This window comes from Hypanus sabinus, chromosome 6, assembly GCF_030144855.1.
Source record: "Hypanus sabinus isolate sHypSab1 chromosome 6, sHypSab1.hap1, whole genome shotgun sequence".
Classification (NCBI taxonomy): Eukaryota; Metazoa; Chordata; class Chondrichthyes; order Myliobatiformes; family Dasyatidae; genus Hypanus; species Hypanus sabinus.
This window is the reverse complement of record NC_082711.1, coordinates 131,403,157-131,415,774: the sequence shown is the minus strand read 5'-3', so window position 1 is coordinate 131,415,774 and position 12,618 is coordinate 131,403,157. Positions and strand designations below refer to the sequence as shown.

Here is a 12,618-nt window from a genome sequence, read left to right as displayed (position 1 = left end):
TGCATAAATTCTGATGGTTCAGCAACATACTCAAAACGATGGAGGAACTCAGCAGTTCTGCAGTATATATGAAGGGGAGTAAAGAGTCAATGTTTTCCTTTCTTTCCAGTCCTGAGACTTTTCATCAGGACTGGAAAGACTGGGGAAGAAGTCAGAATAAGATGGCGGAGACAGGGGAAGGCACACAAGCTGGCAGGTGATGGGTGAAAGCAGGGTAGTTGGGTGGAGGAGGTAAGATGATGTAAGAAGCTGGAGGCTGGGCTGAAGAGGGTATCTGATAGAGGTTTTGAAAAAAGAATCAGTAGATCGTCTGTCTGCAGAGATGGATACAGAGAGAGGGGAGAGTGTGTCAAAGGTGGATGAACTAAATTTGAAGGCTATTTAGAAGTTGAAAGTGAAGGCAATAAACTCAGTGTGGGTGCAGGAAGCAGCACCAGTGCAGTCATAGATGTAGTGCAGAAAGAGTTGGGGAGTTTTACCAGAGTATGGTTGGAACATGGACTTCCCACGTAGCAATAAAAAAGCAGGTATAGCAGGTACCCATGGCTACACTTTGGTTTTGGGGAAATTGCTGAGGGTGAGGACCAGTTCCACCAGACAGGAGTGGGTAACAGTAAAATGGAACTGGACTGTTGTCTCAAAAGAAATAGAGGGCTTTAAGGCCTTCCTGATGGGGGATAGAAGTATATAGGGACTGGATTTCATAGTGAAAATGAGGCAATTAGGGCCAGGGAACTTAAAGTGGTTGAAATGATGGTGTGTGTGAAGTCTCATTTGTCGTTCAGGAAGAGACCTTCCATTCCAGACCATCTCAGATGTCTTCCTCCTTCAAAGAACAGGATATTCCTTTCACGACCATCAATGTAACCTCTCCATTTCCCACACATTGGCCTCACCCTATCTTCCTGCTGCCTTAACAGGGGTAGGATTCTCTTAGCCCTTACCTATCACCCCACAGGACTCCATAATCCAGTACATCATTCTCTGTAATTCTTGCTGTCTATTATAGGAGACTATTACTAAGCATGTCTCTCCTTCCGCAGCCCCCCCACCACCACTCTAGCCTTTCTGCAGGGATTGCTGTCTACATGATTCCCTTGTCCACTCATCCCTCCCCACCCCACCCCTGCAAGAGAGTTGTGTTGCACCTGCCCCTACACCTCCTTCCTCACCACCATTCAGATACCAAACACTCCCTCCAGTTAAAGTGACACTTCACTTGCAAGACTGTCAGAATCGTATATTGTATCTGATGCGGTCCTGTCAACATCAGTGAGATTCAACACAGATTGGGGACCACTTTGTCGAGTACCTTCGCTCCATCTGCTACAAAGGGTGGGATTTCCCTGTGGCCATCCATTTCAGTTCGACTTCTCATTCCCTCATCTCATTCTGACATGATGCCCTTGTTTACTGCCAAGATGAGGCAACACGTCATATTCCATCTGGGTAGCCTCCAACCTGATGGCTTGAATATCGATTTCTCTAACTTCCATTATTTCTACCTTCTCCAATTCTCTCTTTTCATTCCCTATTCTGGCTCCCCTCTTACACCTTGTCTTCTCCTAACCTGCTTACCATCTTCCTCTGGTACCTCTCCTGCTTCCCTTTCTCCCGTGGTCCTCTGTCCTCTGCTATCAGATTCCTCCTTTAGCTCTTTACCTCTTCCACCTATCACTTCCCAGCTTCTTACTTCTCCTCCCCACCTACCTTTCCTCCAACCTGGTTTCCCTTATCACCAGCCAGCATGCCCCGCTTCCCCCCACCTCCTATTCTGACCTCTTCATCCATCCTTTCTAGTCCTGATGAAGGGTCTTAGTCTGAGATGTCAACTCTTATCCTCTTTGCATGCTGTCTGAGTTCCTTCAACATTTTGTGTGTGTTTCTCTGGATTTCCAGCATCTGGCTGACTGGTACTTTCCTTAAACTTGCTGGGTACCGAGATTTTGTGTGCCTTGGAGTTTGCTGGTTTTGCTGGAAAAGTTGTTACACTATATGTAACATCTTGTGCAACAACCAACAAATTAAGTTGGCTGGCTTATTAATTTGAATAATATCCAGAAAATCTGCCAGTCCAGCATTCCCAAAGAAGTGCTGTATTAAGGAGTTTCAAAGCTTTCCTAGGTAGTTTTCCTTTGAAACTAGTTTAAATAGATCACGTTGTCCATTAAGTTTATTAGGCATTAAGTTATCCTTTTTTGGCTCCTAGGCAGAACTGAAAGAGCGGAAGTTAAAACAGAAACCTTACTTGGATTTTTCAGATCTTAATCTACAACTGTTTTGGAATTTCTACAAAAAATTCAGAGAAAAGTAAGCTCTTTTTGATATTTTCATTACTTGTTTTCCCTGGAGACAGCAATTTATCCTGGTATAGCTGTTTGGGAGCTGATGCTGCATTTGCATCATACTTGTGTGTACGTTCATGTGGAGAGACCATTGGAAGCAGCTTGTCTGAAAGGGAGTGAGGTGTGAGATTCAGGTCAGTGCAAGTGTGAAATCTGAGCATTCAGAAGTACTTCATTGACAATAATATGCTTTAGAATATGGATACTACCATGTAGTAGGCAGTACAGACAATTTGAATGTAATTAATGAAAATGATCAGGTAATCTGTGATAGCTATTGTTTGAGAGAGAGTGCTGGTTGAGGCATATACAGATATATTGCTATTTGCCAGTTGAATGATAATTTCAGGGTTGTCCTCAATCACCACCACCTAGTGGTCAAAGAGCAGCTGCTTAAATTGCAGTGTGGATTCCATCCATCGAGAGGCACAGTGGCGAGGGAGCATCACTGGACACCAAAAAGCATTTTTCAACCTTAGAAAACCTTTGACTCTTGTCTGCTAGGAAGGACTACGGAGCATTGTCTTCAAACCTGGTTGCTGACAGAAATTTGTTTGCTTCATGATGAATTGTAAGCTATGATCTTAAACAAAAGGTCTGCAACAGAGTCAATCTTAGTGAAGACCACCACAGCAAACAAAAACCACTGGGAGACTAAGCCAGGGTACTTGATACTGCATGACATGCTTCCAAATAATGAATTTCCAAATCAACAAAGTACGTTTGATCTTTTATTATGAAACCAGAGAAGATGAACGATCTTGAAGCAATGAAAAACTGACAAAACTATATTAGCAATGAAACGTTCAAATTAGCAAAGTACAAAGTTAGCACTAACACGGTAATGTATAAACAAAAGTTAGCAATCTAGTTAGCATTCCAATAATATTCCGTTTAGCTTAGTAAGTGGTCAAACTAAATTAGCATTCTATACATATTTAAGCGGTCTAACTAAATTAGCAGTCAACGAAAGAAAATCATTCTCCGTGGCTCAACCCCTCTCAGCTAGACTGAACAACTAGGACAAAGCATGAGTATGTAACTATTATACATTAGCTTCCATCACATGCCATTTAATAAAAACGCCACAAAATACAAAAAAGACAGAAAATGGATGCAGGTCTCCCAACAGACAGAAAATAGATACGTGGCTCCTATAACCATGCTCAAAGAAAGCTGTATCATTACTGTAGCACTTTTTGTCAATCTTTCTGTCCTCTGCTGCACCTCATCTCCAACCTAATTTCTATGAGTGGTGAGCTAACCATCAGAATTAATAGGAACTGTTCAATCCAGGATAAAGGCACTCTGGAACAAAAGTCCAACAGCCGCTTGCTGTTGAAGCTGGGAGGCCTGTCTGCAGGCCATCCTCTGCTTGTTTACTCAAGTATCTGAGAACCTGGGGCTTGCACCAAACATCCCAAGTCACAGGTCTTCTATCAAGCTGATCCTTTGTACAGCAAACCCATCTGACAGTATTCACGGCAAAACAGTGACCTTTCCCTTGTACCTTGGGAACCAGCTCTCAGGTGTTCTGAGCACGAGGTTACTATGTGGACAGAGAAACACATTCAATGATGTACTTGAAGCTGTCTTCAATAAATGCAAAGTCCTTCTGACTCTTGGATTTCCTGACCCATTGCTGCTCAAAATTTCACAAGAGGATTTGAGTGGTATTGAGGAATATGACCATGTATTGGAAGTGTAGAAGCTCAGAGGAGCCCACACCAGCTCAAAAATGATCCGCCCAAGCCTGCTGCCTTATTTGTGGATGACTAGCTTGTATCCACAGTGGTGACATCAGTCTCTTTAGAACCTTTGACTAGCAGGAGAGTTCTCCTGCTCTGTTGTCTTGGGCAGTACCTTAAGATCAAGGATGTCAAAGTACATTTATCATCAAAGTATGTGTGTTTTAGACAACCTAGCTGCTTGTAAGGAGATTGTATGAAGTAACCATACTTTGATAATTAATGTATTTTGACTTTAACAACCTTGACCTTAGGGTACAGGCAGTCCCGGAGTTACAAACGTCCGACTTATGGACAACTCATACTTACGAACCGAGGAAGAAGAACGCCGTCCGCCATTTTAAGTCAGATTGTGACGCCGTCCGCCATTTTAAGTCGGATCGCGATGCCATCCGCCATTTTAAATTGTTTCCATTGACACCGTGTTGAATGTTTAACTTTGTATTTGGCTTAAATTTTTCTTAGTAAGATTCACCCTGACCCTGCCCCCTATTCAGTTGGCTGGTGGTGCAGGGAGATCAGCACTGGGCTGGAGAATTGAGGTTCGATCTAGTGACGGTCCTCTCCCATGCCAGGTTGATGTCGATCTAGTGAACCCCGTACCATCCGTGCCGGGTTGATGTCGAGCTCACAACTGGACCTTGTGGAAAAAAAAACACTGCCACCTCCAGTTTAAATTCCCACGCAGGATATTGTGGAGGATCAAATACCCAAACCCAGCACAGCTCCCACTTGTCCCATTTAACCTTTCTCAGTGCGGTGGTCCTTAGGACCCAGCGGACCTTGGGAGCCGGCACAGCTCGGGTCCCGCCGCCGGCAGTGTTTCTGTTCCATTGACGGGAAGCGATCGCGATAGAAAATAATGTGGAAATAATAAAGCGTTTGGAAAGATGTGAAACACCATCGGTTATTGGAAAAGCGTTGGGCTGCTGTCGGTCAATGATCGGAACAATTTTAAAGGGTAACGGATAAAGTGAGAGTAATAGAGCTCGTGGAACGCCCTGCCCCGATGAAAGCTACAATTATTACTACACAACGCAGTGGTTTAATTATTGGAATACATATGTTTCTTCAGTGTTTTATATGCATAGAAAGGTAAAATATATACTATATACTAAGACAAACGTTTGACAAACTGACGTTAAATAATACCAGATGTACTTGTTCCGACTTGCGTACAAATCCAACTTAAAGACGGACTAAGGAACGGAACTCGTACGTAACCTAGGGACTGCCTGTATTGCCCAAGAAGACAGATCGAGGAACTCTCCTGCTCCTCAAAGTAATGTTAGTCTATCTGAGATAGTAGGAAGTACTCAGGATAAATGGTGGCTCAGTGGAATTCTCTGAAATGCTTCAGTTTGAACCATTGGAAGAGTGACAATACACACTATTCCATCACAAAATCTGGTCAACCAGATGCTGTTCTGCCACAATAATCCTATTTTCAAGCTAGAGTATTGCTTAAGGAGCTGTTAGCCTTTTTAAATTTTAAATGTTTAATTTATTGAGATTTTGATTGCATGTTAGTAAATACAATATCAGAATTGTAGCAGAGGCTCAGTGAATGTTCAGTTTAGCAGAAAGTAGATAATAATTCAGAGAAAAAGCTTGATAACAAAGTATTTGGGAGTACCTTGCATCAAATTTGGTATGAGCTAGGCCGTGAGGTGGGGGTGGGGAATGTTTGGATGTACATTTTGAGCTATTATCATTGAATGAAAAGTAACAAGAAATGTAACGTTTATTATTTTCCCTCCTGTAGTCAAGACTTAGAGTGTCTCCTAGCACAGACTATTTTGTTGCAACTTCTTCAGAATTGCTTGGTGCTACTATCCGGATGTCATCAGTCTGAGAAAGCACAAGGCACAGTACAGCCTGGCACTGAAAGGAAACAGTCTATTGATACAGAATCTGCTCGTGACCTCTATGTGTATCTTTGTGAAGGTAAAGGATGAAGTTAGTTTTTTTTTGAACCAAAACAAAGAGCTGGAGACGATCAGCAGTTTAGGTAGCGTTTGTGGAAAGAGGAAAAGATAATGTTTCAGGTCAATGATCTCATCAGGCGAAGGGTCACCCACCTGAAATGCTACCTTTCCCTTTCCACAGGCGTTGCCTGATCTGTTGAGTGTTCCCATCATTTTCTGTTTTGTTTTCAGGTTGGTCGTTCTTTCACCTCAGTTGTTTGCTTTTTCCACTTTCCTTGGTGGACCGAAGTATTTATGTACGAATGCCTGTGGTGTATTTTGAGTGTGAGACTGGGTGACTCATTTCATAGAAACGTACTTATTCACACGTTCTACACTAAACATGACTGGGATATTGATGTCCTGGTACTCAGCACTGATTGTAGAGTGGTTTGTAATCTGAAGATTTTTTTTATTATTGCCTCTTCTCTAAGCAGTAGTGGATGGTAAGAAAGATGACATGGTTTCCGGATTGTTGAAGAAGGAAGCAGTAAATACCATCCTTAGTGGAGCTGCCATCTTTTTTCCGGATGTAAATACTCGACGAAATCAACTTTTTAAAATGATGGTGAGACTCCGTTACCAATTGGGCTTTGCATTTGTTTGGTTTGCACTTTTGGCAGTTTTGTAGCTTAATCTATGACCAAGGCTCCTTACTGTGTCCTTTACCTTTGCAGGAAACAATCACCGAACCATCTCAACCTCATTCTGCTACAATTACATTCCAGTCCCTGTGTCATTACTTCAGGTGAGCTTTAGTAAGAATCGTATTACCTTTTCATCTGACTGTTTTAAATTCAGAAGCATCAGTTGGCTGTAATATTTAAGGATGTGGTAGCTAATTTGCAAACATAGGCTGAAGCAGCACCTGGCTGTGCCAGCAGGTAAAACATGGCTCTGCTGTTCCTGAGTGTGGGCTCAGATCAGTTACGTGCTATCCCTAGGAGACCTGCTGTCCAGGAATACAAAGAGACAGCACAAACTTCTGGGGAGTCTGCTTGGTGAGTGACTGCTAAGTTAAACCTGCTCAAGCACAGAGAACATATGAGAAATTGTCAGAGTGAGAAAAGGTGTAAAGAACTTCTTAAATTTAATTTCAGATAAATTTTGTTTGCAATATTTTTTTACTAGCCTCCCATGTTTTGGTTCTTTCCTTTGAAACCATCCTTATCTGTGTTCATCATCATTTCTTTGTATGGTCTCATACTCCAGGAAGAATGTCTCTGTCCATTGCATCACAGTCCTCTGTCACACATTGTAAGTCCTATAATCGATTTGCTTTGTTGTCTGGATTCAACACATTCCATTATTTCTGAGTAAACTGGAAATCTCTTATGCTGCAATTATCCAGCTATTCTTTAAACTTCTTCAAAAGCATCTCAGTGTCTAGAGTACTTGCACACCCTCTTTCTTTGTGTTCTTTTATCATTCATAAACCAGCGGCCCTCCTCAAAAGGCCCCTTCCCTTGGTCTTCCCTCTTTTTGGAGACCTCTACACCAAAGCATGATGTCTGCTTCTCCTTTAAGACACCTACTGCTTTCTAGCAGCAGATCCTCACCACTTTCATGTAAGCTTTTGTCTAATGTCTCCCTCTCTATATTTCCCCAGTAGTATCTCGGGTGTATCTGCTGAGATATTGCATTGGCATAGGAACACTTTGCAGATTTGTTTTGTAAAGATATTCCCATTGATTCCTGCTGTTTTGGTTTAATGTTCTCATTGAATAGGGTCTTAGCAAAGCATTCTAATCCATGGAGACGCACTCCAGATGACTTGAGAACTTTATCATTCGGATTACATCTTTTACGGCACATTAGGCCATTCTTGCTTTAGAGAATTTGCTTAAGTTGCTTTAGATTATTCTTGTTTTAAAAGAATTTGCTTAATATAATCTGAACCTCACAGAATGGTACATCATCCTGCTTACTTTGAGCAGAGCTCTGTGGGAGATCTTGTTAATTTGGAGTAGAAACACAAAATGTGCATTTCATCGTCAAATGGATCCTTAAGGAAATGTTCTTGAACTTAGCTGGGGTGACTGCTTTGAAATTCTTTTAATCATTCACCACCTTCCTGTCCAATTCTATAGTTATTGAGATTTGTTTTGCAATTTGGAAGGAACCATAAAACAGTCTGTCACTTGAGATGCACAGATAATGGGATTTGCCGATAGTGCGATTATGCTGGTTGCATGAGAGTTGCTCAAGCTTCTATGCATCAACCTTTAAGTTGCTAAACTATATCAAATTTTAATATTTATTTAAAATATGGAATTGCAATGTAACAAATCAAATGACATTCTTGGAAATTTCTCTTTAGTGGTGTAAGAGTTCCAGGTGTATAAATGCCAAATAAACAGGAGTTCATTGTAGTTAGAATCCACTATCTGTGGATTCTGTGATACTGTAGAACTGGCCTGCATTACTGTGGCTGTAAAATTCCATTGGCATTCTTTCTTACCCATACCAGTAAATGCTCTTCTTTCTATATTATATAGTTATTTGTGTTCTCAGGATCAGTGCAGTAATGGGACTTTGTTTATAGAAGTTATTTGAAACTGATATAAAATGCAAGGAGTAAGTCAGAGTTGTTCTTTGACCAAAGACACAAAGAACACATTAGATTGAGTCTTTATAGTAAACCATCAGGTATTTCTTCCATTCTGTATATTTTGATGCGTATTTCCGTATTACATTTACCGACTTTTCACCAAGACTAAACCATTGATTGGAATCCGTTTCATTGTCTGGTGCAGTAACAAGGATCCAAGTGGGCTGCTGCAGTTGCCACAGAAAGGGGTTCCTGCAGAGTTTGATATGAATTCAGTAATGATGGTTATGGACACCTTGCTGTTGGTAGCAACACGGGAGGTAAGATATATGTTGTATGCATGTCTAGGATAAATGATTTACAGACTTAAAAAGCTTTGACCAAATTGTTTTCTTTTATGGTGAAAAATTAGTATATTTGCAACATGAAGCTAATTATTTACTTTTATTATTATAAAGAAATGAAGTTTGGTTTTCCTGCGTATGATTGGTGCAAATAAGATAGATGTCTTCTGTAACTAAGAAGTTGACCTTTTTTTTTAAAAAAAAAATTGAGTGATTAAAATAGTACATTCATGAACACTTATTGTTGCAATTAGTAGTTTTCCTGCTCCCTTCTCTAACCCCTTCCCTCTTCCCATCTCAGGTAATAAGTTGCCTTTTCATTACAAGGTGGTGAACTAAGCCTGGAGGAGGAGGAGGAGGAGGTAGAAAGCTGGAAAGGTTAAGTGATTGGAGAAGAAAATGAAAAATGAAGCACAATTTTGGAAACTAAAATTTTGTTTTTGTAGGAAGAGCAAGAAAAACAGAATTTTCTGGAGAGGGATGAATAATTTTTTAGAGAGATGTGCAAGTGTCTAATTTAATATGTAGATACAGTAAGTAATGAACTAAAATTAGTATGTTGGCTAGTTGAAAGAATGGATCTTAAGGGTTGGAAAGTCATGTTTGTGTTTAATTGAGTATTTCAGTAGTTCAATTTCATTTTACAAAATGGAGGAAGTGCTGCCTCTTTTTTAATTTAATTGAGGATTTCAGATCTCTGGTTAAATTCAGAAAAAGAGCTCTACATACAGTTTTTTATACTTAAAATTATTTGTGTCTGAGCTCAAAGTTATAAAAACACACCTACAACTGTGCCATGTTATAATGTCTTTGGAAAACTGTGACTAACATTATCTTGTCATTGATTTGGGTGGATTGGGTTTCAGGATTTAAAAGTTTGTAGTGGATATTCAGACACTTGACTCCTTTCACAAATCACTGACAGATTCAGAAGAACAAATTGCATTAATTGCTTACAGAGTGACTTTGATGTTTATTTAAGTTTTATATGAATGACAGTATTCTGCATTTGTTTGATAGTGTCTACTGTTAATAATCTTTATGAAATTTTTCTGGTCTCCTTGCAATTAGAGCATAAGACAGGAGGAGAATTAGGCCATTCAGCCCATTGAGTCTGCTCTGCCATTCCATCACGGCTGATCCCGGATCCCACTCAACCCCATACACCTGCCTTCTTGCCATATCTTCTGATGCCCTGACCAATCAGAAAACAATCAACTTCTACCTTAAATATACGCACGGACTTGGCCTCCACTGCAATCAGTGGCAGAGCATTCCACAGATTTACTACCCTCTTGCTAAAAGTCTGTAAATCATTTACCCTCCTTGCATCTGTTCTAAAAGTTTGCCTCTCAATTTTGAGGCTGTGCCCTCTAGTTCTGGATACCTCCACTATAGGAAAAATGCTCTTCATATCCACCCTATCTGTCCTTTCAACATTCAGTAGGTTTCATTGAGATCCCCACTCATCCTTCTAAATTCCAGTAAATTCAGGCCCAAAGCTGCCAAATGCTTCTCGTTTATTAACCCCTTCATTCCCAGAATCATCCTCGTGAACATTCTCCAATGACAACGCATCCTTTCTGAGATACGGGGCCCAAAACTGTTGACAATACTCCAAGTGCAGCTTGACTAGTGTCTTACAAAGGCTCAGCATTGTCTCCTTGTTTTTGTATTCTTTTCCCCTTGAAATAAATGCCAACATTGTATTTGCCGCCTTTACCACATGGCGTCCGCTTTCAGTTCTTGCTCAGCCCGCTGCTGAGAGTTTCCCGTGGCAGTAAAGGGGAAAATCTGATTCTGCTCAGTCCCCATGTGCAGCAGCCTCAGCAAGTTTTGGCTAGTGTATTACAAGAGAAACAATCAACGACGGAAGGTTACACACCCCATATGTTGACTCTTTCTCATTCCACTGATGCTGTCCAACCTGCTGAGTTTTGAAATATTTTCTGTTTTTGTTTCAGATTTCTAGCATCTGCGGTTTTTGAGATTTAAGTTAGTCTATCTTTGTTGTTCACTACTTGAAGTTCTTGTACTAGCTGTTAAATCCTCTGAGGAAGCATCAGTGCATATGGTGACAGGTTGGTTAAGATGTATTTGGATTAACAATATTTGTTTTTGCTTTCAGTGTGAATTGATGGTTGCAAACAATTCATTTGGGAAGAATGAAGCTGTTCTTGTTAATCTGCTTTGGGCATTGCAAGGCCATCTCCTCTCCTGGTGTTACTTGCAGCTGAAGGGAAGTGATGTCTTGTCTGTTCAACGTGCCAGTGAAATTCTCCGTAACTGTACGTGCTACGTGTTTTACACTCCACTCCTGTTTGTTTCAGCCTCAGTGGAAACTGCTTAATAAAGACCATCATCCCCTTTTATATCTGAACCATGTTTCCAGTATTTAAGAAACCTTAGAATATGTCTACCTTGAATCGTATTTCTTAGTTAGTTCACCCTGTAGTTTAACTTCCATTGCTTGATAGAATTTGAGTCTTTGGCCCAAAAAGTAGAGTAAATTAAAAATTTCAACTCAAGATAACTTAATTTTAAAATCAATAACTAATATTGTGTATTGATCAGTTAGTCTGGGATTTGTTGCAATTGTATTTTAGTCTCCCAATATTACTTTGGTGGATTTTACAGCAGAATCAATATATTAAAAAGTTTTGTATTGATGTAAGGCTGCCACATCCTTGGGTGTCCTTGCAATTGACAAATTACTTTTGATGTGAAATTATTGTTTAATGCAGAGAAATATACATATCGTACTAAAGGCAATAAGATAAAATGACCAGAATTAGTGTTCAGTATTGGTTCCTTTGGTTAATGACACAGGATTTGCTGTGCTTACTTCAGAGGGCATGCAGGTTGTTGACTTAAGGCTGCAGTTGAAGGAGAACACTGTATGCTATGAGCAATTTTATGCTAGATTTGGCATTCCAAGTTCCATTTAATTGTGTCTGTATTCAGAACTTGTGAGCCAATGCATTAATTACTGTTGATAACTGGAATGTAATTAGCATATATTAGAGATTCAGTTTAACCATATAACAATTTCAGCATGGAAACAGGCCATCTCGGCCCTTTGTTATGCCTTGACTAATAAATCAAATGTTTGTGGCTTCAAAGTCCACTCCATAATCTAATATGACCCTTAAGCATGGTACCAAGACCGTGGTATAATTGTATTGTCAGAATTGCAGGATTTTAAATGAGCTATTATAAACAATCTTTGTAGGATTGCTTGAAGGACAGTGAGAAGTTTCTCCTTATCTACAGACAGTTCATTTGATGATACACTTCTAAAATAATACATTCCCTGGAATGCCCCTTGTGTGACCTGAGGAAATGGCAAGGGTCTGCACTGTGTCTCTGATCTGACCTAATTGAATTGAGCAGTCAGATGTACCAGAGCCACTGTATTCAGTTTTTAACATTAATTATATTCTAAGTTTAATAAAAAGTGAGTAGTCTAGTTTGATTTGCTGTCATTACTTAACATCCATCCCAGAAATGATGGATATGGTAGAAAAGTTTTATGTTGACTGCTGAGAGTCTCATGACTCTTGTGTTAGCTGACGTTTAAAACACTTTACAGTCCGATTAGATATGGTAAAACTCTGATCTGCTATCCAACTAGATTCGCTAGGATTTTGCGGGGACTGGATG

The 12,618-nt window shown here is 40.2% G+C and overlaps 1 protein-coding gene across 5 annotated transcripts in view; it reads left to right on the top strand.

Annotated features, from left to right (window-relative positions):
• zzef1 (zinc finger, ZZ-type with EF hand domain 1) overlaps nucleotides 1-12,618 on the top strand; it is a 303,511-nt gene that overhangs the window by 61,140 nt on the left and 229,753 nt on the right. For all 5 annotated transcript variants that reach the window (XM_059972942.1, XM_059972943.1, XM_059972940.1 and 2 more), the window contains exons 14-19: nucleotides 2,210-2,310; nucleotides 5,859-6,040; nucleotides 6,498-6,628; nucleotides 6,738-6,808; nucleotides 8,817-8,931; nucleotides 11,084-11,243. In XM_059972942.1, coding sequence (XP_059828925.1) covers nucleotides 2,210-2,310; nucleotides 5,859-6,040; nucleotides 6,498-6,628; nucleotides 6,738-6,808; nucleotides 8,817-8,931; nucleotides 11,084-11,243 — 760 coding nt within the window. The remainder of the gene's footprint in view (nucleotides 1-2,209; nucleotides 2,311-5,858; nucleotides 6,041-6,497; nucleotides 6,629-6,737; nucleotides 6,809-8,816; nucleotides 8,932-11,083; nucleotides 11,244-12,618) is intronic.